The sequence below is a fragment of the Natrix helvetica genome (genome assembly GCF_964273705.1).
Source record: "Natrix helvetica genome assembly, chromosome: 2".
NCBI classification, from domain to species: Eukaryota; Metazoa; Chordata; class Lepidosauria; order Squamata; family Natricidae; genus Natrix; species Natrix helvetica.
Genome location: NC_138552.1, coordinates 288,727,242 through 288,753,055, shown reverse-complemented (window position 1 = coordinate 288,753,055; position 25,814 = coordinate 288,727,242). Strand labels below are relative to the sequence as shown.

The following is a 25,814-nucleotide window of genomic DNA, read 5'->3' as shown; positions in this document are numbered from 1 at the left end:
AATACGGCATCCAGTTTTGGTCACCACGCTATAAAAAAGATGTTGAGATTCTAGAAAGAGTGCAGAGAAGAGCAAGAAAGATAATTAGGGGACTGGAGGCTAAAACACACAATGAATGTTGCAGAGACTGAACCTGGCTAGTCTAGTGAAGAGAAGGACCAGGGGAGACATGATACTGCTATTGCCATAGAGAGGAGGGGGTCAAACTATTTTCCAAAGCACCCGAAGGCCAGACAAGGAATAATGTATGGAAACTGAACAAGGAGAGATTCAACCTGGAAATAAGGAGAGACTTTCTGACAGGGAGAACAATCAACCAATGGAATAGAAGCCTTCAGAAGTTGTGGGAGCTTCACCAATGGAAGCTTTCAAGAAGAGGCTGGACTACCATCTGTCAGAAATGGTGTAGGGTCTCCTGCTTGGGGTGGGGTTGGACTAGGTGACCTAGATTGATCCCTTCCAACTAAAATAAGGCATACTATATAACATCAAATTTAAAATATGAAATACAAGCTTAAAATAGGTACACATTAAAGAGGTCTTGCCCAGAAACTAGCAACATGAATTGCATTCCTCCATCACACTGCCATCCTCAGATCCTCAGGTGTGCCCTGATCAGAGGACAAAGGACAGGTAGGTAGCTAGGTGTTGCTGTTTGCAAGTCAATACAATTGGGAAGAACAGAAGCTACCAGATAGCCCCATGAGTTCAGAGTGCCTCTCTAGAGCAGTGTTTCTCAACCTTGGCATCTTGAAGATGTCTGGACTTTAACTCCCAGAATTCCCCAGCCAGCTGGGGAGGGCAAAAGAAGGGGAGGGCAAAAGAAGGGGACGACAGAGAATGAGGTGGCTGGATGGAGTCACCAAAGCAGTCGGCGTGAGCTTAAATGGACACGAGGATGGTAGAGGACAGGAAGGCCTGGAGGAATGCTGTCCATGGAGTCATGATGGATTGGACATGACTTCACAACTAACAATGCTGGGAGTAGCTGATGGGTTAGAGGGAAGATGCCCACCCCCTGCTCTTTAGTATTTAATGCTTAATCATTTTTGTATTATGGTGTGAGCCACCCAGAGTTGCTATAATAGCCAGAAGGGTGCCTTTAAATTCAACAGTCATAAAGTTGACCTGGAGTACAAATAATCCTCATCACAATTGAGCTCAAAATGTCTGTTGCTAAGCGAGTTAAGAACAAAAATTTTGCCTCATTTTACGACCTCATTGCCACGATTAAGTAAATCACTGCAGTTAAGTAACTTGGTTAAGTGAATCTGGCTTCCCCACTAACTTTGTCAGGTCACTAAAAGTGATCACATGACCCCAGGACATGGCGACTGTCACAAATGAGTTAGTTGCAAAGCATCTGGATTTTGATCACGTGACCACAGGGATGCTGTAACAGTCGCAAGCGTGAAAAAAACGATCATAGCACTTTTTTCAGTGCCGTTCTAATTTTGAAGTCACTAAATGAACTGTTAAATCAAGGATTACCTGTAACTTAGCGCCTCCCCCAATATACCCCAAATTGTGTACATCAGGGGGTCCTCAAACTTTTTAAATGGGGGGGGGGATTCATGGTCAGACTGTTGGGGGGCCGGATGGGGCATGCGTGCGTGGCTAGGCGGTCATGTGACTGGGTGGGGGAAGGCCAGGTCACATGACTGGGTGGGCATGGCCAATTTTACAGTCCATTATACAATGCACACATTAAAACTTTAATTTGTTTTGCACTTGGGGGTTGCTTGTTGCTCTTTTGGTTGACTTTTCCTTTTACTAGATTGTTTTTTCAGTTGTTTAGGAATCTAGTGGTCCACTTCAGGAAACTTAGTTCTGCAGCAATTCTTCTCAGCCCCAAGGAGCTTACAATCAACAAGTCTATCGGTCTCTCTCCATCTTCTGGAGGCCAAATATTGTAGCCCTTTTGGGGTCAAAAACGGGCTTAAATTGCCTGGATTTTTTTGGGCTTTCCTGGGCATCTGTGCACCACGTTTTTCACCTCCCCCACCTCCAGAACTTCTCTGCAGGCCAAAATTGTTGGCCTTACCTTCCAGTTCCAGCCCATGGGGAATGCAAAGGTACCATATTTTTCGGGGTATGACACACTTTTTTCCCTCAAGAGGGTGAAAATCTGGGTACATCTTATACACCAGGGGTGTCCAAACTTGGCAACTTTAAGACTTGTGGACTTCAACTCCCAGAATTCCCCAGCCAGCAGAGACACCCCCGTTATACACTGAATACAGCATTTTTGGCCTCCCAAAACCCCACCCCCTTTGCAAAAATGGCTGTGCATAGCCTTTAGGCGGCTTCCAGAGTGCTCCCGGGGGCTGGGGAGAGCAGAAATGAGCGAAGAAATGGGCCATTTGTGCTCATTTCCCCCCCCCCTGTCCCCAGGAGCACTGGAAGCCTACTATGCATGCCTTTTTTGACAAAAAACGGGCCATTTTTGGGAGGTCTGCAGAGTGCAAACTTTTTAAAAAAATTTGCCTCTTCAAAATCTTGGTGCATCTTATACTCCAAAAAAAAAAAAAAAATACTGTATGTCCTGTGCTCGGCTGAAGGGTGGGGGGCCGGAGAGATGTGGGCAGGACAGCATTATGGTCCTGCGTGGGCTGGATTAATGGCTTCGGTGGTAGTTCGTGGACCCCTGCTGTACATATTCCACTCCAACCCCCTCACATCCCAAAAACAAAACAACACCGTTCTTAAATGTGTCAATTCTATTTTAATGTTTTTGAAAAATAAAAAGGGGTTAATCTGAGTAACTGCGGTTAGGATGGGAAGGATTCGTTTTCTCGCCCTCCATGAAGTGAGCTTATTCACAGTTAGTTCTCATGCACAGAATTAAAGAAACAAGACAAGTCTTCTCATTTTTATTTCCAACGAAGGGCGGTGTTTTCTGAAGGGCGATGCCCTGTGAACCCCCGAGGCACTTACTTTGCAACTGCCTCCCTGCCTCCTTGGGATGGAAAAAGAAATATCAGTAAACATTGGAACACAACAGCCGTTCCAAACTTTTAACATTCGTTTTGTTTCATGAAACAGTTTCTACAGGGTGCCTGTGGGTTTTTGGCTTGCTTTGGATTCGGCACACCGAGCAGGTTTTTCTTACGATTTGGATCTGTCGTCTTCTTTCAGACACAGCCCCCTCCCCTATAAATGAGGGGGGCTGCCCTATTTCTCTAACCAGTAACTTTGGGTATCGAACGGAAAGACAGGGGACGTGTTCTTACATTCTGAGCCAGAGGCGTCCCAAGGGTGCTTTTTTCTCCTTCAAAAGGCAATTAATTGGACTTTGTTTTTTCCTTGAAGACGTTTCGCTTCTCATATCCAAGAAGCTTCTTCAGTTCTTGGGTGAGAAGCGAAAGGTTTTCAAAAGAAAACAACAAGAAAGTCCAGTTGCCCTTTGAAAAAGCACATTTGGGATCAACCATGGCCTGGATGGCTGAGAATCTCCATGAATCCAGGAGTTAAAAGTGCTCCTTCAATAGTCTTCTTACTTCTTTGTTTTTAGAGAACTGCTCCCCCCCACCTCCCCAAAATAGAATTTATAGGCTCTTTGAACTGCAAAAAGCAACCAGAGATGTTAAAGCTATCGCTGCATTTCATACGTAACCTTTGCAAAAAGAAAAAAAAAAAGCAATCCCCATTTTATTTATTTTTTTATTGTTGCAACAGAACTTAAAAAGTATTTCTGTACAACCATAGACTAAGGAAACTAAGAAAGCCCAGAGACGACCTTTTCTTGCACGTTCAGGAGCTGGTTAGGTAACAGAGCTGCTCCCATTTGACCCTCCTTTTGTTGGGTCAAAAGGGGTCCAGAATAGAAAGCCAACAGAAGAGAGACTGGGGTTCAGCCTCTTAAAAGAGATGAAGGTCTATCCATCTTTACTGGAGACATTTAAAGCACAGCAACATTTAAGCCACTGATTTCGGACAGGATCTTCCCTGCACAACGAGAGGACGTGAGAGCTACAATAAGGCAATACTGTACGGACTCAAAAAACAGGGGCATAAGAAAATCCCGATCACATCCATTGGGCATCACGACAGAATCTTGGACACACAAGAGTAGACATCTTTCGTTTGAAAAATGCTTTGGAAACGCCGATACAGACCAGGCCAGCCGATTCTGGGGAGGGGGGGCGTTGCGTCTCCTCAAGAGGATACCACGCATTTTGCAAATCCGTATCGGCTTTGTTTGCTCAATCTGTATTGGGCCAAGACCACACACAGATACGCGTGTACACCCCCCCCCCCCCCCGGGCTGCCTCCAATCACTTGTTTAGAGCTAAGGCGACTTCATGGGACAATAGTGCCATTTCGGGAAGAGGAAGCTTTGACAGGCATTTCAAAAAATAATTTAGTTAACTTTTAGACAGATTCTACACCTAACACAGTTTTTATTTTTATCTTTTTTCCTCTGCTAGGGTTAGACCTCCAGCCTTTTGCAAGAAAGTTAAACCCAAAGATTTGTTTTCTGGAATTGAAGTTTCTTATTTTTATTTCATTTCATTTCTTCTTCTCACTTAAAGGCCATTGTTGAAGCATTTTACAGTTCTCCTAGTGCAAAAGAACAGAAAAAATAAGAAGCAGGAACATAAGAGAGGGGGGAGGGGAAGATAAAAGAAAAGGAGGAAGAGGGGATAATACGCTGCCTTTCTTCTCCCAGGCAATCTCCCCAAAACAGAGAAAGAAATGAGAATTGTAGGTATTTTTTACGGCAACATATACACATTAAATATAGTATCGAGTCCATGCAGTGGCGCAGCCATGGTTAAAGAGCTGGAGCCTGTCTTTAGTGCTACAGTCCATGTTCCTCACCAGCCGTGACCCCCACAGGCGCTGGCCTGAACCCCTAGCCGGATTTGAAGAGGAGAATCGCCACCTGGCCCAAGTAGAAGTAAATGAAGTGCTTCGTCTCATGCGTTACGTAGCTACCGAAGTTCCTGCCCACGATGCAGTGCCAGGTGGGGTTGTATTTCTTGTCAAATTCCTGGGGAATAAACAAAAGCGGGAAGGAAAGGTGAAAATCAGTGATTTGTTCAGAGAGCATTTTCAAAGTCTTGGCATGTGTAGGGAGGAAGGTGGTGACATGAGCGTCTGGAAAAAAAGAACGAGGCCTGCCGTGTAATACAATACAGTACAATACAATACAATACAATACAATACAATACAATAGCAGAGTTGGAAGGGACCTTGGAGGTCTTCTAGTCCAACCCCCTGCCTAGGCAGGAAACCCTATACCGTTTCGGACAAATGACTATCCAACATCTTCTTAAAGACTTCCAGTGTTGGGGCATTCACAACTTCTGGAGGAAACTTCTGTTCAACTGATTAATTGTTCTAACTGTCAGGAAATTTCTCCTCAGTTCTAAGTTGCTTCTCTCCTTGATTAGTTTCTACCCATTGCTTCTTGTTCTACACTCAGGTGCTTTGGAGAATAGATTGACTCCCTCTTCTTTGTGGCAACCCCTGAGATATTGGAACACTGCCTATCATGTCTCCCCTAGTCCTTCTTTTCATTAAACTAGACACACCCAGTTCCTGCAACCGTTCTTCATATGTTTTAGTCTCCACTCCCCTAATCATCTTTGTTGCTCTTCTCTGCATTTTCTAGAGTCTCCACATCTTTTCTACATCGTGGGGACCAAAACTGAATGTAGAAGATGTAGAAGAGGGCCATGGCTTTGACTGCACAGTGGAGGCCATCATCTTGAATTTCTGGACCAGCCCTGAGGAATGGGTGGGTCAAAAAAGTCAAAATGGCAGCCGTGTGAGGGAAACTGCCCCTTCATTGATTCATGTGCTCTTACCAAAAACTCAAGTTACAGTAGATGGTCTCCATAAATTGCCAATTCCTTTCAATTTTCTATCCTTGTGGTTTTCTTGGTAAAAATACAAGAAAAAAAAAGTAATACTGTGGGCCTTCTGTAGACTGAATTGATCCTTTTGCTGTGATCCCTAAAGTGATCATCGGCCTCTGGCATTTTCCACCACAGGAGTGTTTCACATCTTTGGCAGCTATAAACTGTGTGGACTTCAACTCCCAGAATTCTCCAGACCAGGTTAAGAAACAAGGCGCTATATGATGTCCAAAACCTTGGCAACTTTTAAGACTTGGGGACTTCAACCCCCAGAATTCCTCAATCAGCCATGCTGGCTGAGGAATTCTGGGAGCTGAAGTCCCCAACTCTTAAAGGTGGCAAAATTGGACATCACTCTCTATTGTATTGTTGCTGCACGTATATATGACCTGGTTCTAAAGTTCCAATGCCCCCTTCATGGTCATATGACTGCATTTTGGGCACTCGGCAATTGGACTGCATTTTTGCAGTGTCCCATGGTCATATCAACATTTTACAATATTTTGTTTTGGGCTAAAAACAAGTTTTACTTGCAGTTTTCAGCAAATATGAAACAATTCGTTCATGATATGATATGATAGGAGACATGATAGCATTGTTCCAATATCTCAGGGGTTGCCACAAAGAAGAGGGAGTCAAACTATTCTCCAAAGCACCTGAGGGTAGAACAAGAAGCAATGGGTGGAAACTAATCAAGGGAAGAAGAAACTTAGAACTGAGGAGAAATTTCCTGACAGTTAGAACAATTAATCAGTGGAACAGCTTGCCTCCAGAAGTTGTGAATGCCCCAACACTGGAAGTCTTTAAGATGATGTTGGATAGCTATTTGTCTGAAACGGTATAGGGTTTCCTGCCTAGGCAGGGGGTTGGACTAGAAGACCTCCAAGGTCCCTTCCAACTCTACTGTTGTATTGTATTGTACTTAACGACCACAGAAGGTTGCAGGCTCCATTGCAAGTCAAGTCAACTGTTCTTTTGAGTTCTAGGTAACAGGATATTCCTCCTCCTTTCCAAATTGGCATCTACCACTTTTTCTCAGGAAATTTACATCCATTTTCCATTTAATGCATCAATGTTTTCCAATCTACAGACTTCCACAATGGAAGAATGGTTGGTGAAGTTAAGGGAACTGTCCTAGATGGTGAAACTATTTTAATTAAAGAAAAGTTGTTCTCTCTCTTTGTTTCCACATGGAGGTTACCTTGGAATTTTTTTTTGCTTGAAACTGAATTGAATTTTTTAATGTTGGGATGTGATGATTAAAACACTGTACTATTGAATTCTGGAGCAAAAGATTAATGTTTAATTGTAAGTGCGTTGAAGGAGGTGGAAAGTGATTCTTTTACTACTGCCCACGATTTTAAATAGTACTTTTCTGCTTCTCCTTGAAATAATATGAATGACTAGTCCCATCCCCCCAATTACTTAATACACTGTGATTTGATCAAGCTACTGCTCAATTTCTTTCCGTTCCATTTTATCTAATAGGTGCATTTTGCTGGAAACCAGAAATGCTGAAAACCAGAATAACAGAAACAAAATAAGAGAGTTGGAAGGTACCTTGGAGTTCAAACCCCTGCTCAAGCAGGAGACCCTATACCTATGATGGCAAACCTGTGGCATGCAGAGCCCTCTCTGTGTGCCACAGGTTGCCACCTGTTCTCTATGGGCACCAGAAAACGGTCAAAAAACATGCCATGTGTATGTGCCGGAAACACGAATACCAGCTGGCTGGCACGCATATGCACACCGGCCAGCTGTTTCCGGCACTCCAGTGTGCACACATGCACACACATTCTGGTTTGGGCACTCGGTACCGAAAAGGTTTGCCATCACTGCCTTATACCATTCCAGGCAAGTGGCTGTCCAGTTTCTTCTTAAAACAGGAGTCCCCAACCCTGGTTCATGGACTGGCATCGGGCCATGGCATGCTAGAAACCAGTGCAGTCCCATCTGCAGGATGCAGGCATCAAGAAACCATGCCCCCCTCCAGTACATGGAAAAAAACACTCTTCACGGAACCAGTCCTTGGTGTCCAAAATGTTGGGGGCCGCTGTCTTAAAAGCCTCCAGTGACAGAACACCCACAACTTCTGGAATCAAGCCATTTCATTGAATAATTGTTCTCATTATGGGAAACTATTGTGATAAAGAGACAGAATCACAAATTGGGGGCACGGAAGGATGTATAATTATATAAAGATAATGAGAATAGCTGGGAATTGTAACCAGGTCTACATCTCGATCAAAATTAGGTGGGGGGGAGGGAGTTAAAAGCACAATGTCTGTATATGTATACTTTTCTGTTATATCAGATTTCTTTTTACTAAAAAGGAGGAGAAAAATTAAATATGTATGCTGAAAAGGAATTATAAATACCATCAACATAAAAGGGAGCTCGCTCAGAAGCTGAAATACACCAAGTAAATGAGATGAAGAGTGAGAAGTAGAGGAGAGAGGTAAGGGAAGAAGAGACGGATAGGAGAGAGGGCAAGGGAGGGGGGAGAAGAGGAGGAGAAAATGAGGAGTGGTAAGGGGAGGGAGGAGAAGGAGAGAGGAAGGAGAAGTTGAGGAGGGAAGGGTGACAAAGGGAAGAAAGGAGGTAGGGAGGAAAGAGGGAGGAGAAAGTGATAGATAAAAGTACAAATATGGAGAGCAGAAGAGCCAATAATTGGTTTTGAGGAGTTGTTGGTAAGATGAATTGATGTAAACATTTAATAATACAATATGATGTTGGTTATGTAAGAGGTATACATGTGATTATATGATATGAAAAATAAAAAAAAAACTTCAATTAAAAAAAGTAATAATAATTGTTCTCATTATGAGGTCATTTCTCCTTAGTTCTAGGGTGCTTCTCTCCTTGACTAGTTTCTGTCCATTATTCCTTGCCTTGCCTTGTGGCAAGAAAGAAAGCACATGGATCCCACGGTGGTGATTTTTGGTTCAATGGACCTTAAGCACAGTGACTCAGTTCTGTGTGCAACTATCATAAATATATGCTGGTTGTCAAGCACTCTAATTTTGATCGTGTGACTGTGGGGATGCTGTGATGGTTTGTTAAGTGCAAGGATAGGTCGTATGTTACTTTTTTCAGTGCCACTGTAACTTTAAATGGTCCCTAAATGAATGGTCTTAAGGATCACCTGTATACCTGGCTTTTCCACATTTGCATTGCCAGTTATTTTTTCCTCACACCCTGAAACCCCTTAATCAACTTAATTTATAATTTTAATTTACACAATTTATTTAGTTTATAAAATTAACAAATTATTCATCATGATTTAATTAAATAAACTAAATCTACTTAAATCACCCTTAAGAGTCTGAACCTTCAGAGAAAGGCATCTGAGTTAACTGCACCTAATCTTCGCTCTTTTAAATTCCCCAATCCATTAGTGCACTCACTCTTCCAAAAAGTTTTTATTGTTAACGAACTCTTGCAAATCAGTTTGGATCTGGTTCCAGTAGAAAGTATCACGTTAAAAAAAATCCCCACTTAATATTTATTTTGTCGAACAGCTTTCCATTAAAAAAAAAAGGAAAGCAGAACACAAAATATTAAGCTTTCCAATTCAGAGAGAGTTACTCAGACAAAACATGTACGTTCTGTCCCTGGGTGAGAGACCAAGAGAAACATTTATTTGACACCCTGCAATCAATAGTCCACACAGAATTTAGACAAGCCAATTATACTGCCTTCTTTTAGTATAGTCATTACCCCAAATTGTAATAGGTTTTACAATACAATACAATAGCAGAGTTGGAAGGAACCTTGGAAGTCTTCTAGTCGAACCCCCTGCCTAGGCAAGAATCCCTATACCATTTCAGACAAATGGCTATCCAACATCTTCTTAAAGACTTCCAGTGTTGGGGCATTCACAACTTCTGGAGGCAACTTCTGTTCCACTAATTGTTCTAACTGTCAGGAAATTTCTCCTCAGTTCTAAGTTGCTTCTCTCCTTGATTAGTTTACACCCATTGCTTCTTGTCCTGCCCTCAGGTGCTTTGGAGAATAGTTTGACTCCCTCTTTTTTGTGGCAACCCCTGAGATATTGGAAGACTGCTATGTCTCCCCTAGTCCTTTTCATTAAACTAGACATACCCAGTTCCTGCAACCGCTCCTCATGTTTTAGTCTCCAGTATCCTAATCCTCTTTGTTGCTCTTTTCTGCACTCTTTCTAGAGTCTCCACATCTTTTCTACATCGTGGCAACCAAAACTGAATGCAGTTTTGAATGCAGAATGCAAAACTGAATGTTTTTTCAGTGTGTTGGTTTAATTATTTTGTATTGAGACACCTATCATGGTTTACGACTGTTTTTTCAAACGCAACTATTGAGATGCGTGGATTTCAACTCCCAAAATTCCCCAGCCAGCAATGCTGGTTGACTAGGATTCCTTGCTTAAGGAAACCAGGCTGTGATGGGCGCACTTCCCTTCTATAATAATCAGGCAGAATCTTCTAAATCAAATGCATCAGTTACGGAAAAGCTTGTAACTGCTTTTAAAATTTGCTTGAGGTTTTTCCAGAAATATCTAGCTGGCATTGGGTCAGATAAGCCAGGAAAGGTAGCCTTTGACTTACAACCGGTCACTTGGTGACTGTTTGAAATTACAAATATACCTTCCCAAAAGCTACTTACAACCCAGATGCAACCTTCCAATGTTGCTACATTCCAACGAGATGCTGCCTAATTCCTTTTATTTTGGCAGATGAAGTTGTTTGGATGAGCAAAGGTCTCAAGATTAATACATTTTGGTTCTGATGCCACGAATTCAACCTTTTAAGATACCTTTTGGCCTGGATGTTTGAGTTTTCATTGACATGCGACATTTACTTCCTATTTTCAGCAAAACTGCCCCATTGCAAACAATGAATTTGTTAATGACCAAAGTGATTCACTTAACACAAGCGAATTGTGAAGTTGGGTCAGTCATGTCATGACTCACAACTTACAAACATTAGCCACAGTGGTGCAGTGACGTTAGAGTGCAGAACTGCAGGCGACTTCTGCTGACTGCCGACGGACTGCACTTTGGCAGTTCAAATCTCACCAGGCTCAAGCCTCCCATCCTTCCGAGGTGGGTAAAATGAGGACCCAGATTGTTTCGGGCAAGAGGCTGATTCTGTAAACCGCTTAGAAGGCTGTAAAGCACTGTGAAGCAGTATAGATTTGAACTGCCAAACGGCAGTCAGCGGAAGTCGCCTGCAGTACTGCACTCTAACCACTGCACCACCGTGGCTAATGTTTGTAAGCTGTGACAGTCATAAAGCAAGTCAGATAGCAATTGCTATCAAAAGGCATAAAGATTGAGCCTATTAGGGTCACAAGTCAAGGGCTACATGTAAGGCAATACAACCCCACCCCATCACGCTTCGTAGAGAGAAACATACCTTCTTGATGTATGCTGCAATATCCTTCTCTATATTGTACTTCTCCATGGCCTGCGTAGCACAGTCGACAGCATCTTGCTGCATGTCCTCAGACATGTCAGCATTTTTGATCACAGCCTTTCTGTCAGACATGATGGACCTGCGGGAGGATACAGGAGATGGAGCCCAACTCAGTGTAATATTCATCTCAGATGTAATTCCAAGAAAGCACCCAAAACCTGCAGCCTTGCTTTTATTATCCGTTGAAGGTAAGGATGGATAACTACAGGTCATTCTACAGAGGAAGCAGGAAATTCCAAGTCTATGAAAGAATAGCCATTATTCTTTGATGTTACTGGGGAATTCAACCCCCCACTAAACACAGGAGCTATTTCTCACAAGTGCACAGGGGCAACTTCACAACTTCGAGAAATCACTAATCCCCTAAGAATGCACCGTGGAGGCAGTCCTCAACAACCATTCGCTTAGCAACTGGGTGAGTCGTGGTGGGTGCTGACCAAGCGACTAGCAAGTGGTCCTTACATTGTACCAACCATTGGGACAATGGTTGCAGCATCCTGCTGTCATGCGATCGCAATGTGTGATCTTCCCAGCCTGCTTCAGACCATGTCAATGGGAAAATGAGCAAGGAAGGTCACAAGTCATAATCACGGTGTCTCAATGACTACGGTAATGAGTACAGCCAAAAAAAAAAAAAAAAACCTCCCAAAAGGTGGGGAATGGAAGGATTCATACTCCTTGCAGACAGCTGGTCATTTGCATTCTTTTAGTGAGTCATTTAGAGTACCTGGAGGTTTATCTGTATATTCAGGGTCACCTGAGTGGTGCAAATGGGTGAGGAGTCTTCTTGGAACTGCTGAACGGACTGTGTTGTAGACAGGAGATAGATGATGTCATAGCTCTACACCCCCCCCCCCCCGTTGACATAAATGGCCTCTTTGACCCCTCTTTCAAACCAGTTTTTAAACCAGCGGGGTCCAAAATGTGGCCTTTGTCTTTTAAATGCAGACAGACTGCTGAATCTTATTAATAGGTTTGTTCAACCAAATAGCCATCTGTCTGCAAGGGGTACAAATCCTTCCATTCTCAACCATCCAGTCAGAGCTGAAGAAGCTTCTTGGACGAGAAGTGAAATGTCTTCAAAGAAAAACCAGAAAGTCCAGTTGCCTCTTGAAAAAAATACCTTTGGGACAACCATGACCTGGATGACTGGGAATTTCCATAGACACAGCAAAAAAGTTTGCAGAATAGTGGCCTCATGATTATTCACTTAATGTCCATGCTTAATGAAAAAAATTCCTAGTCCCTATTCCGGTTGTAAACTGAAAACTACCTGTACTTTAGATTAACTGTCCTGAGTCCTGTTGAAATTCTCACCTGTTATGTCTATCTAGGAATTCTGCGAACTATTGTTCATATCTACCATATTAAAACCTAATTACATTATGCCGTGATGCGTGAACAAGTTCATTATGGATGAACAAACCACAATTAATTCATACTGATTAATACTAATTTATTGATAATTCAAGTGAGGGGGGGATTCTCATGGCATTAATCAGTAGTATTGTTTTGGCTTAGCATATATATAAACTGATTCATTGGAGTTGTAAATCTAGAGGCTTCACCCAATGTGCCAACTCAGCACTATGCCTTATTCAAGGAATAATGGTTGAAACAAACTAAAATTCCATTGCAGAGAGAAATCTCCAATTTGACACCACGGCTAGCCTTTTGGGACCTATCAAATGGTTTGCAGGAAGACCAAGAGATTCAAAGAATACAAAAGTATTGTCAAGAGAACCAAGCAGATACTTCTCAGCCTAAAATCCATGCAATGCTTTTTATGTAAAAGTAGAAATTCCCCTCGCGTATATATCAGCTTCAACCACAACAATTGTGTACATGAGCACTCAATAGATACAAACTCAAGGTAAACCACTCCAAACTCGATTGCAGAAAATACGACTTCAGCAACAGAGTGGTCAATGCCTGGAATGCGCTACCTGATTCTGTGGTTTCTTTCCCAAACCCCCAAAACTTTAACCTTAGACTTCTACTGTTGACCTCACTCCATTCCTAAGAGGTCTGTAAGGGGCATTCATAAGCGCACCAACGTGCCTACCGTCCCTGTCCTAATGTTCCTTTTTATTCGTACCTATTTCATGTATTCAAAATCATGTTTATACTTATATACTATCTAATACATGCTTGATGAAATAAATAAAATAAAAATATGTGCTAGTTATTCCTGATTCTAGGGGGCAGCGCTCATCTCCGTTTCAAAGCAGAAGAGCCAGCACTGTCCGAAGACGTCTCCATGGTCATGTGGCCGGCATGACTAAATGCTGAAGGCGCATGAAACGCTGTTACCTTCCCATCAAAGATGGTTCCTATTTTTTCTACTTGCATTTTTACATGCTTTCAAACTGGCAGGTTGACAGAAGCTGGGACAAGTAACAGGAGCTCGCTCCGTTACGTGGCGCTATGGATTCGAACCACCAAACTGCAGACCTTTCTGATCGACAAGCTCAGCATCTTAGCCACTGAGCCACCGCGCCCCCTATGCTTTTTATGTAAGTATCTGAAATAAGCAATATCAAGTAACCCATGCATCATAACATCTCTATGCAAATGTTAACCCAAGGGACATCTGATGCAAGTTGTGTCCACTTACATCATGACACATGTTGGCTTTAACTTCCCTTGCAAGTAACTATGGTGCTCTCGTGTTAGAAGAAAGGCCAGGAAATGTTGCATATAAATAAAGTTTGCTGCACTGCTTGGAGACACACACATACATAGACTATGCCTCCCGTTTTATCAATTCTATCTTTCAGCCAGAGCTATTAATATCTGAAGCAAATCAGGTTGTGATATGCAAAGACTATCAATTGTCCAAACTAGTATAGGGTCTCCTGCTTGATCAGGGGGTTGGACTAGATGACCTCCAAGGACCCTGTAGAAAAAACTACTACTACTGTCAACCTTCCTTCCATTGAGGATCTGTATACTGCACCAGTCAAAAAGAGGGCCGTGAAAATATCTAGACCCCTCACACCCTGGACATATATTGTTTCAACTCCTACCCTCAAAACGACGCTATAGAGCACTGCACACCAGAACAGGAACAATTTCCCCCCGAATGCCATCACTCTGCTAAACAAGTAATTCCCTCACCACTGTCAAACCATTCACTATTTCTTCCTTTTCTCCTTCCTCCTCTTCCTTCTTCTTTTCCTTCTTCTCTTTCTCTCTTTTCCTTTCCTTTTCCTTTCTTTCTTTTTCTTTTCCTTTCTTCCTTTCTCCCTTCCTTTCTCCCTTCCTATTATCTATCTATCTATCTATCTATCTATCTATCTATCTATCTATCTATCTATCTATCATCTATCTATCTGTCTATCTATCATCTGTCTGTCTGTCTATCATCTATCTGTCTATCATCTATCTATCTATCTATCTATCTATCTATCTATCTATCTATCTATCTATCATCTATCTATCATCTATCTATCATCTATCTATCATCTACCTATCTATCATCTATCTATCTATCTATCTATCATCTATCTATCTATCTATCATCTATCTATCTATCTATCTATCTATCTATCTATCTATCTATCTATCTATCATCTATCATCTATCTATCATCTATCTATCTATCTCTTATTCTGTGTTCAAGTTGCCCTACAAGCACTAGTTAAGCCCCAAAAAAGTTTCCTCAACTCCAGTCATATATTAGAAATTATAGCTAGCCCTTCACATAATTAGGGTTAGAATTTCCATTGCTAAACAAGGCAGTTGTTGAAAGAATCACTGCAGTTGTTAAGTGAGGGCTCCTTGGTGCTCTCTAAGCTTGGTTGTTTTCTTGCAGACGTTTCACTACCCAACTGGGTAACATCATCCGTTTGGGTAATGCAAGAAAACCACCAAGCTCAAGAGAGTTTCAAGGACCTCAACCTTGAGCTACGAATATTCTCTTTATTGGTTGTTCAGTTAATCATGCAAATAATTTGCTGCTTGTCCGATATCAGCTGGGAAGGTTGTACATGACCTGGACTGATGCAACCATCATAAATAGACAGTGACCCGAGTTTTTATCACATGGACCACAGATATGGTACAGCAGTCATAAGTGGGAGAATCAGCTGTAACTGTTTTCAATGTTGTAGCTTCAGTCAAGCATTATACATAAGCACAAATACACCTCAATCTTAAACCCTCAAAATCCAGACAGGCAAGACTAGCAAATCTCAATTTATTTATCCTAAAATTGTGTATGCTCTGTGAAATAACATTTACCATAAAGTAGCAAATATATTATTGTACGTAAACACTAGAAAGCTAGTGAATCACCCTCCAAGGGATGGCAAGACCGCTGACTCCTATCCCTAACCATGATTTACCATGGTTTTAGAATGCTATCCAAATCCAGCCACTGTGTTCTCAAAGAATTATCAAGATAAATGCAGCTTATGAACTAAACCACAAAACTTTGTTCCGCACAACCAATTTTCTGCAAAGCTGAGGCCTCTTTAGAGAGGTGTACATTTACGAATCATTTTTTTTGCCCCTTTCTAGTTTGTAGTAACACTTTTAAGATGATGACTGTTTCCCTATCAACCCTTTCATCCAAATCCGTAACTACCGTATTTTTTGGAGTATAAGATGCACCTTTTTTTCCCCTCAAAAAAGAGGCTGAAAATCTGGGTGCGTCTTATACACTGAATACATCATTTTTGGCCTCCCGAAACCCCGCCCCTTCACCAAAATGGCCGTGCATAGCCTTATGGGGGCTTTTAGAGAGCTCCTGGGGGCTGGGGAGGGCAGAAATGAGCAAAAAAACCAGCCGTTTTTTGCCCTCCAGCCCCCAGCAGCATTTTATAAGCCTCCATAAGGCTATGTATGCAATTTGTTTTGAGAAAAAACAGACCTGATTTTTGCGAAAAACTGGCCTTTTGGGTCATTTCTGCCCCCCCCCCACCAGGAGCACTCTTCAAGCCTTTAAAACAAACGGGCCCGTTTTCGTGAAAAACAGGCCGTTTTGGGGAGGTTTGTAGAGTGCAAAACCTTGTTTTTTTCCTTTTGGAAAGCTCTTTAACTGATTGATGAGAATTACATTGATCAAATGCTGTGCCAGCAGAAATAAAGTCTTAGGTGCTGCAGATTGTCAGCGATTTCCTTCTTCAGCACATGGATAAATACACTTGGAAACATCTACCTACCTACTCACTCTATCTACTGTATTTCTCCCCCTCTCTCTATTTCTCTATCCCTCTACCTACCAACCTACCTACTCTCTCTCTCCCAAACTATCTACTGTATTCTCTCTATTTCTCTATCCCTCTACCTACCTACTTACCTAACTATTCTCTGTCTCCCTACCTACCTACTGTATTTCTCTCTCTTTCTATTTCTCTATCCCTCTACCTACCTACTTACCTAGAACTACTCTCTCTGTCTCCCTACCTACCTACTGTATTTCTCTCTTTCTATTTCTCTATCCCTCTACCTACCTACTTACCTAGAACTACTCTCTCTGTCTCCCTACCTACCTACTGTATTTCTCTCTTTCTCTCCCTCCCTATCCCTCTATCTACCTACCTACTTTTTTTAAAAAATTGCCTCTTCAAAACCTTGGTGCGTCTTATACTCCAAAAAATATGGTAGTTCAGAATCCAGAAGCCCTGCCTATTCCAACTTTTTCCTTTTATGTTCACATCTTTTTAACAGATCTTCTCCACTCATGCAATTCCATTTATTTGCTTGTTTGTTCGTTCATTTCCTGCCTTTATTACATATAAATAACTCAAAAGTGGTGAAACATCCAACACATTTTCCTCCTGTTTTCCTCACCACATCTCCTCTTTGATTGGGCTGTGTATGTGACTATTGTGGCTCGCTAGCAGATTCGGACAGTGAGGAGGTTGGGGAGGGAGATGGGCCAGTCCTGGAGTCTGGGGAAGGCTCTGATGAGGGCTCTCTGTCGGAGGCAAAGAGGGGACCAGAGCTGTCTGACAGTTATCAGCTGCCTTCGGAGTCAGACATCAGTGGGGCAGAAGAACAGCCGGAGCCTGTTCCCAGTGTGCACATGCACAGAGTCGCCAGACGAAGGAAACAGCCAAAGAACAGGGAGTAAAGACTTGGGAGTAAAGCCACAGGTGGACGATGAACGCCCCCTCCCAGAGGAAATAAAAGAGGAGCGAAAGGGGAGTGGAGTTTGCAGGAGACAATTAGTTCGCTTAATTGGTTCATGACTCCCTGAGACTCCTTGCCAAGTTTTGCAGATATCGGCCTGTCAGCTCTCCAAGCCAGATAAGATCTGTGACTGTAAATCCTCCCTTGTAAGATTTTGCTGGATGTGAATGAGCAGAATTCACAGCAAATTAATAAAAGGGTTTTTTGTCGGGATCAGGAGTTTGCTTCAGGCTCTTGGGAAACCTAGGCTGGAACAGTGACAGGCTTAAAGTCAACCAGAGCTCATAATGTCCTGCTTTCTAGCCTGGTGCCTTAACCATTAGACCAGACTGAGATATCTTTACTAAGATATTGTTGAAACAGCACAATGGCTATGCTTATTCCCTAGTGAATATGGGGAAACAGGAGTGGGGGAACACTATGTAGGAAGTCCTGAGCCCCGAATTAAAGGCAGGATATATACGACTTAAGTCAACAAACTTCTAGGTAATGTCACCACTTTGCTTCAAAATCTCCAGGCCATGAATTTATATCCTTCATTAAATCTGAGCTTAAAAGAAATATCAGTGAGATACAAATGTTTTCCCATTTACTCTTATTTCTATTTCTCTCTGCAGCACAAAATATGAGTAAAAGCTGCTTAGGGCAGAGATCTTCCTACTTCTTACTTTTCAATGGATAAAGCAAAGTGCTCATGCACTGCATAAACTAACAGGACTTGCTGCTTACAAGGATGGTGAGGTATGTTGTTGTCTGTGAAATTTCACCAGCATTTACCAAAAAGCTAGAGTTCCAAAGGCTTATGTCACTAAGTTGCATAGCTATTGCCTACTGAAATGACTTTTTAAAATTAGAATTAGAACGAGAGAATTGGAAGGGACCTTGGAGGTCTTCTAGTCCAACCCCCTGCCTAGGCAGGAAACCCTACACCACACTTCAGACAAATGGCTATCTAACATTTTCTTAAAAACTTCCAGTGTTGGATCATTTACAACTTCCGGGAAAAGTTGTTCCACTGATTAATTGTTCTAGCTGTCTCCTCTTAGTTCTAGGTTGCTTCTCTCCATGATTAGTTTCCACCCATTGCTTCTTGTTCTGCCCTCAGGTGCCTTGGAGAATAGTTTGACTCCCTCTTCTTTGTGGCAGCCCCTGAGATATTGGAACCCTGCTATCATGTCTCCCCTAGTCATTTTTTCATTAAACTAGACATACCCAGTCTTGGCAATCTTAAAAGTTGCCAAGTCTCAAGACAGTGAACGAGATGGTAGCTTCATGAGGGATGCTGCCTACTTATGGTATTTCTCAACACAATGACGGATGAAGAATTCCCATCAAAGAAGGAAGCAGAAGTTAAGCAAAAGATTTGTAAATAAATTACTGGTCCATGTGATATCAATATTCCCTGCCAGTTATGGCACACCCTGTGTCCTCTAGGCCAGATCTAAGTATTTTATGGCATGTGGGCCACATCTGGCCCGCAGCATTAACAACAGGATATCAGCAGACTTGGCAGTGAGAGAGCATTAAAGCATCAGAGGTTGGGGCAGCAGTGGTAGTGGGCAGGGTGGCATCAGGGTTGGCCCTCCGCAACAGTCCCAGTTTCTCACGTGGCCCCTTGGAAAAATTAACTGCCCACCCCTGCTCTACAGATGTAGTAGTTATGAATTTGTATTGAGTGGTGGCAAGCAACTCCACCAAACTACAGTTCCCAGAATTCCTAGTGAAAGCCGTGCCCTCTTAGACCGTTTAAACATGCTCTAAACCACATATTCAATGAGCAAGTAAAGCAAAAGCCACAGAAGTAACACCCTAGTTTTCTAACCAAAGAAGAATACTTCAAAGTATTAAAAATACCACAAATTCCAACACCCTCTCATGTACATTACCGGTCTCTTCCAGATGTGTGGGAACTATTGTCCCGTCACAGCTGGAGAAGAGCACTTCTAGAGAAGATGCCACAGGACCTGTCTATAAAAAGACCATTTTATAGTATTAAGATATAAGGGGAGTGGGAGATAAGTCCACATCAAAGTTCAGCTGGTTTGCCTCATTTCAGTGGCACAATTTGAGTGGCCTTTAAAAGGAAGGAAAGGAGACTAGGGTGATTCCAAAAAATATTCTGCCCTTGTATCCAATTCAACTTTCTGCGAGATCACCTTTAATTCTCCAATAATAGGAAGAGAAAATTGCCTGTTATCTGTCCTCTAGGTATGTGGTTTGGTTCTGCCATGGGATGAGATCTTAACACAGCCATTATGGGTGATAAAAGTTTGGATCAGCAGCGGACAAAGCAAAAAGATACAATGTCCTTTTTGCAGTCCCTGAAGATCAGCTGCTGAATTTTGGCAGCAGTTCATTAATAAAGCATGTCTTATCTCCCCCTAATGATCAATAGTCCAATTGAGTAAGGTTTTCAAAAAGTTTAATAGAACCATCTTATTTTTTTTTAAAGCCCCATGCTAATTTGCAAAGCAGCTAAAAATATCTGCAACTCCCTAGTAGTAAACAAAAGGAAAAGACAGTTCCTGGCTGCAAAAAAAAATTCCCACTGGATTGCCAATTATGACTTAGTGCAGAGTTGCTGTTGGTTGTGAAGTCATGACCGACCCATCTCGACCCCATGCACAATGTTCCTCCAGGCCTTCCTGTCTTCTAACATCCTCTGGAGTCCATTCAAGCTCACGCCTACTGCTTCAGTGACTCTGCCTAGCCACCTCATTCTCTGTCATCCCCTTCTTCTTTTGCCCTCAATCTTTCCCAGCATGAGGCTCTTCTCCAGGGAGTCCTTCCTTCTCATTAGGTGGCCAAAATATTTGAGTCTCCTCTTCAGGATCTGGCCTTCTAAAGAGCAGTCAGGGTTGATCTCCTCTAGGACTGACTGGTTGGATGGCCTTGCAGTCCAAGGGACTCAATGCAGGAGTCTTCTCCAGCACCAGAGTTCAAAGGCCTCCATTCTTTGGCGCTCAGCCTTTCTTATGGTCCAACCTTCACAGCCACCCATTGCAACTGGGAAAACCACAGACACCGTTTTGTTGGCAGAGTGATGTCTCTGCTTTTTCATATGCTGTCTAGATTTGCTATAGCTTTCCTCTCCAGGAGCGTCTTTTAATTTCTTGGCAGAGAAATGAAGTGCTGAGTTACTCAGCCCTAAGCATGTATGTTTTCTGTTAAGAACAGAATCTAACTGGCTAAGAGGATCCATTTTCTGGCCTGCAATTTTCCTAGTTAAAGCTACAAATGTGCAAAATGAATTGTCAGGTAAAGAGTGGCAGTGTTCTTTAATGGGAGCGCACACCAGCACTTCCCCGTTCTGTGTAACGCGGAGTGCGCTGTCCCTTGAAAGCAAATCTCACTAGCCTTTTAATCCCATTACAGTCACTTGGCACTCTGGAACTATCCAGGGATGGCCCGTTTCAATGTTTTTACCCCTACCCCAAGGCTGGATATCCAGTTTTTTCTGTCAGGGAAGGGAAGCCAGCATGCTGAGAACGAGAGGCCCTTAGCAAATTCTAAGCAAATTTCACATTTTGGCACGGACTCCAAAAAGGATCTGAAGCCACGAAAATAGAGCTATTCAAGAAGAGGGAGAGGGCCCATCCCATTAATAGCCACGCCAAGGTTCTATTGCTCCAAAATGTTGATTATGATTTGATTTCAAGGTTGAATTTTTTTGCATTTGCACATCATAAAATAAGCTAATTGCATGCAAGCATCAAGAGACGCTACATTCACTGCAAGCCTTCCACTGACTGGCATTTTTATGAGTCTGTTTGTTTGTTTTTTAAGCTATTTTTTCAGTACATGTTGTTTGGCCTCATTTTTCAGCTATTTTCCCCAGTACGCTCAAGGGAAGCCTTCTCACAGGGAAGGTTTACTAACAGTAAATAAAGGGCACTCCATAAATGAGCACCGGTAACTGTATAATGGGAAATTCCCAATATACTACAGTATTTCAATAATATAGCCTGTCCTGGATTTACAACCATTTGTTTAGCAGCTGAAGTTGCAACAGTGCTGAAAGTAACTTCTAGCCAGTCCTCACAGTTACGACCATCTCAGCACCCCGGACAGGTGCTCTGCAACCAGCATGAATTTACAATGGTTGCAGCATCCCGGGATCAACATTTGAGACCTACCTACCTTCCTAGGCAGCTTCCAACAAGTCAACTGCATGATTGATTTAACAGAAGGTTCCTTTAAAAACTGTGACAAGTTAAAAAAAAAAATCCATCGTGACTCACTTAACTATCCCCTCACATAGCAACAGAAATGTTGGTCCCAATTGTGGTTGTAAATTGAGGAGTACCTGTAATCCTCAGACTCTCATTGGCTGGTTCAGCAAGAATATCTGAAGGTAGCAGGTGTTCTCCAAGTGCCAGAGGGGAGTTTACCAGTTATAAATGGGGAGTAATTATCCATCACCTGGTGCATTCCAACATACATACATTACAACATCCAATAATATTACTCTTCTTCTCCTCCTCCTTCCTAGTACCTATCTCTTCCTACATGACTATAACCATGTTGCTTGTATCTTTAAAATTTATATTGTTTTATTCGTTTCCTAGTATGATTTGATTTCTTATTAGTAACCTATGGCTATCACTAAGTGTTGTGTCTTATGATTCTTGATGAATGTATTCTATTTTATTTTTCTTTATGTACACTGAGAGCATATGCACCAAAGACAAATTCCTTGTGTGTCCGATCACACTTGGCCAATAACGAATTCTATTCTAGTCTACATTCTACCTCCAAAATTCAGCTGTTACTCTTTGGGGGAAAGTAAGCATTATGTTGGGATATTCCAGCTCAAAACCAGATCGGACAAGCAGTTCTCTCTTCTGAGATACCAACATAAAAATCGGTCCACTAGTGTTCGCCTCTATGACTTTAAAGCCAGATCAAGTTATCCATCTAAGAAGAGCATGACTGAAATATTGAAAAAAGGAAAGATCACGTCTTTGATTACCAGAATAAGGGAAGGGGGGAAAAAGAGGGCTAAAATACACGTAGAAATATGAAGGGGGAAATAGTAAAAATTGATATGAAGTGGATATGAAGTATGGTAGAATTATGAGAAGGTTTAGAAAGATGACAGTAGAAATTATGTGTTAGCAGGATCGAAAATGAATTGTAATTATTAAGAATAATATTATGATTAGATGTACTTAAATGTATGAACCCAGGAACCAAACCATTCACGAAATGAGATATATAAGAATAAAAAACAAAAAACTTTTTTTTTTTAAAAAGTTATCAATCTAAGCTCATTTGTGATCTAAAACTGGACCAGGAGAGAAATTTAAAAAAAAAATTTTTTTTTGCCATTTTACAATATAATACAATAGCAGAGTTGGAAGGGACCTTGGAGGTCTTCTAGTCCAACCCCCTGCCTAGACAGGAAACCCTATGCTGTTTCAGACAAATAGCTATCCAACATCTTCTTAAAGACTTCCATTTTCATCGTTTCCTTCCAAGATTACTACCCCAAAATTAGATAAAGTGCCACACATCACAGTGGGGTTTAGCAGGTAAATCTTCCATGCGGATGTGCTTACAGAATGTGGATTTCAATTCCCAGGATTCACACCCAGTAGCTACCTACCCCCCCCCAAGCATCCAATACCTGAAGGCGCCCCAAGATTGGAGAAGGCTGACACAGCACAATAATGTGTGCAGTCACTGCCATCTCCGCAAAAGGAAAGCAGAGGAAAGAGACCACCAGGGTGTCGCTTGGAACTCCCCACCACCAAAAAGAGAGGGAAGCGAAGATCGTCTGCTCTTGATAAGATGATCTGGAGGCAGCCCCCTCCCCAATAACAGGGAGGGAATCCCCTTCGCACCCTAGACAACTCCATTACAGTCCTAATTACCACTATTTCAAAGATGATGCATCCTATTAGGAAAAGATTCCACCCCCCTTCTCTAAAAGTTACTTGCAGAGGTATATTGCATTATTATCCATGCATCCTGGTGCAGGTTGCAGTCACTCATTTCAGGCTTTTTAAAAGGTGTATGGGGGACTTTTCTCACCTTTAAAGAAAACCCTTATGGCGCTGCACAAAGGAAGTTCCCTCACTAGCAGCTTTTTTGGGGGGGGTGTATTTGAGTGTTCAAATGCCCCCCCTTTTTTGGATCCAGTCCAAGAGAAACTCCACCTGCAGGCTAGGAGAAGACAGTTCTGGCTGATGATAAAAACCTTGGCCAAAAAAAGAAGAAGAGCCACCCCCTCCTATTTCAAAGCCACTGACTCTAGAAGAATCCAGCGGCTGGCTTGGCTTCCTGGCTCAAAGTGTCCACTGGATAAGGCATTGGGTTGCAAAGGAGAAACAAGGTTAAAAGCCGGCAAACCCAAACCTGCCATCCCTCAAAGCCAGCCACACACACACACCAGCATTTCAGGTCATGTTACTACACCTTTTCCCACATGACAAGGCAATTTCTGAGACCATCTCTATGGATTCTCTCTCTTTTTAAAAATATCTGCCCATTGATAGCATAAACGCAAGACAGTCTATGAACCCCCAGTAGATTTTCTCCACCCACCCCCCTGAATTAAACTGTTTACCACCCCAAAAAAACAAGGAGAAAGAGGGGGGAAGCTAAGATTTCTCTAAAAGACAAGGAGAAAGAAGGGGAGGGGGAAGCTAAGATTTCTCTAACAGGACACAGGAAGGTTGGAGGAAGCCCAGGAGAATGCAGATCAGAATGGACAGGATTCAGATCAGGGGTACCCATCCATTCAAAAAAAAAAAAAAAAAACCCATGCAGTGAAAAAGGGGGACAAAGTCAGAAAGGGACCTGTCTTCCCCATAACATCCATTAAGAAAGTCACAGACTTTCAGCCAAGGTGGGTCACAATGGACAGGTAGATGAAGACTACTAGATTAAAATGACAGGTGGAGTCCAAGCATCATCAAGCCGGGAAAGTTGCGAGGCTGGGGGCGAATGGGTAGGTGGTCGTGTGTAGCAGGACTTGCGGGCTTCCTCCACCCCCCGCCCCCCAAAAGCAGAGCGTCTAACTAGCCCAACCCTGCAGAGACACCCCAAAGCGCAACGACACCCCCCCCCCAAATATATCCCACAGGTAAACCCAAGTGGATGGGAGCGGAAGCTTTGGGAGCCCGGGCGTTCGGCTGCCCCCTGGGACAGAGCCGGTGGGAGGGGCTCTATTTCCCAGCAACCAGCCCCCAAGAGTTACGGGGGGGGGGGCTTTTGGGGAGGGGAGGCAAGCAAGCGAGGGGCGTGGACCAAAATAAAACGAGCGCAAAGCAGGGAGAGCGCAGTTAAAAAAAAAAACCCGCCGCTGCATCTTCTGGCTCGGGGCATCGCTTTGAACCTCTCTGGGTTAAATTCCTCCACCTTCTCAGATTAACAAGAGTCGGGAGTGACCTTAAAGGTCATCTAGTCCAACCCCCCCCTCTCGCTCAGAGGAGACCCTGACCGACTGCAACCCAACCCGATTTGCGCCTTACCAACGTTACTCGCGATGCAAAGGGAAACGCCATGCAAGATGCCCAGGGAGTCTTCTCCCTCCCTCCCCCGAGTTGTTGCGCGCACCCCGCTTACCCTTAACAGCTGCTTCGCCTTTGGGAAACCCGCGTCAACGACGGCAGCCCCCTGGCCGGCGTCCCCCTCCCTGCAAACGGCAAGGTTTTGCAAGGCGCCCCGCCGCCCCCAGCGCCTCTCTCCACCAGCCCTACAAACAAGCGGCTTCCTGGCTTCTCCTGCTCGGGGTGCCAAAGGGGAGCAAGCGCAGCGGCCGGCCAGCCGAGCCAAAGGCGTCTGGAGCGCGGCTTGCACAGCGCGCTGGCGGCGGCGGTGAGAGAGGAGGGGGAGCTCGCAGCACAGAAGCAGCAGCACCGTCAACGCCCTCCGCTCCTTTCCCCCAGCAAGCCTCCTCTGGCGAGCTGCCCCGTTCCCCCCTCCCACCTCCAGCGCTGAAATAGCTGTCCCACCCCTTGCAGTGGCTCAGCCACGCCGCGCCCCGATTGGTTGCCGCAAAGCCTCATCCCACGGCGACGTAGCATTCTCCTCTCGCTCTTCTCGCCCTACATCTTGTTTCGTCCCATAATGCCACGAGGAAATTGCAGAACCCTTTGGGAAGAGAGGCGGGGGGGGGGGGGCAGAGAGAAAGGAGGGAGGAGAGAGAGGAGAGGAGGGAGGAGTGGGGTTGGGCTGGAAGCGTGCAAGCCGGGTGGCTTGCCTTGTGCTGGGCGAAAGCCGGGTGCGCTTTTTTTTTTTGGCCAGCTAAGGAAACTCTAGACGCCTTATTATTTTGCAAAAAAAATTTTTTTTGCAAAATGAAGCTTTTTTTGCTTTTATCTGCGCCTGTTCATTTTCTTTT

At 43.3% G+C, this 25,814-nt stretch overlaps 1 protein-coding gene across 1 annotated transcript; it reads right to left on the bottom strand.

The window, feature by feature from the left end:
- Positions 1 to 2,702: 2,702 nt before the first annotated feature.
- DYNLL2 (dynein light chain LC8-type 2) lies at positions 2,703 to 25,388 on the bottom strand. The gene is made up of 3 exons (XM_081945518.1): positions 25,037 to 25,388; positions 11,264 to 11,402; positions 2,703 to 4,996 (listed from the first exon to the last, which is right to left on the bottom strand). The coding sequence occupies exons 2-3, from the start codon at positions 11,393 to 11,395 to the stop codon at positions 4,859 to 4,861; spliced, it is 270 nt and encodes an 89-aa protein (XP_081801644.1). The 5' UTR covers positions 11,396 to 11,402; positions 25,037 to 25,388; the 3' UTR covers positions 2,703 to 4,858.
- Positions 25,389 to 25,814: the final 426 nt, after the last annotated feature.

What these genes read in the sequence shown, in the direction of transcription:
- DYNLL2 (XM_081945518.1), bottom strand. Translation starts at nt 11,395, where the DNA reads ATGTCTGACAGAAAGGCTGTGATCAAAAATGCTGACATGTCTGAGGAC. An exon ending in TTGCAGCATACATCAAGAAG is followed by an intron (nt 4,997 to 11,263) that starts GTATGTTTCTCT and finishes TTTATTCCCCAG; the next exon opens with GAATTTGACAAGAAATACAA.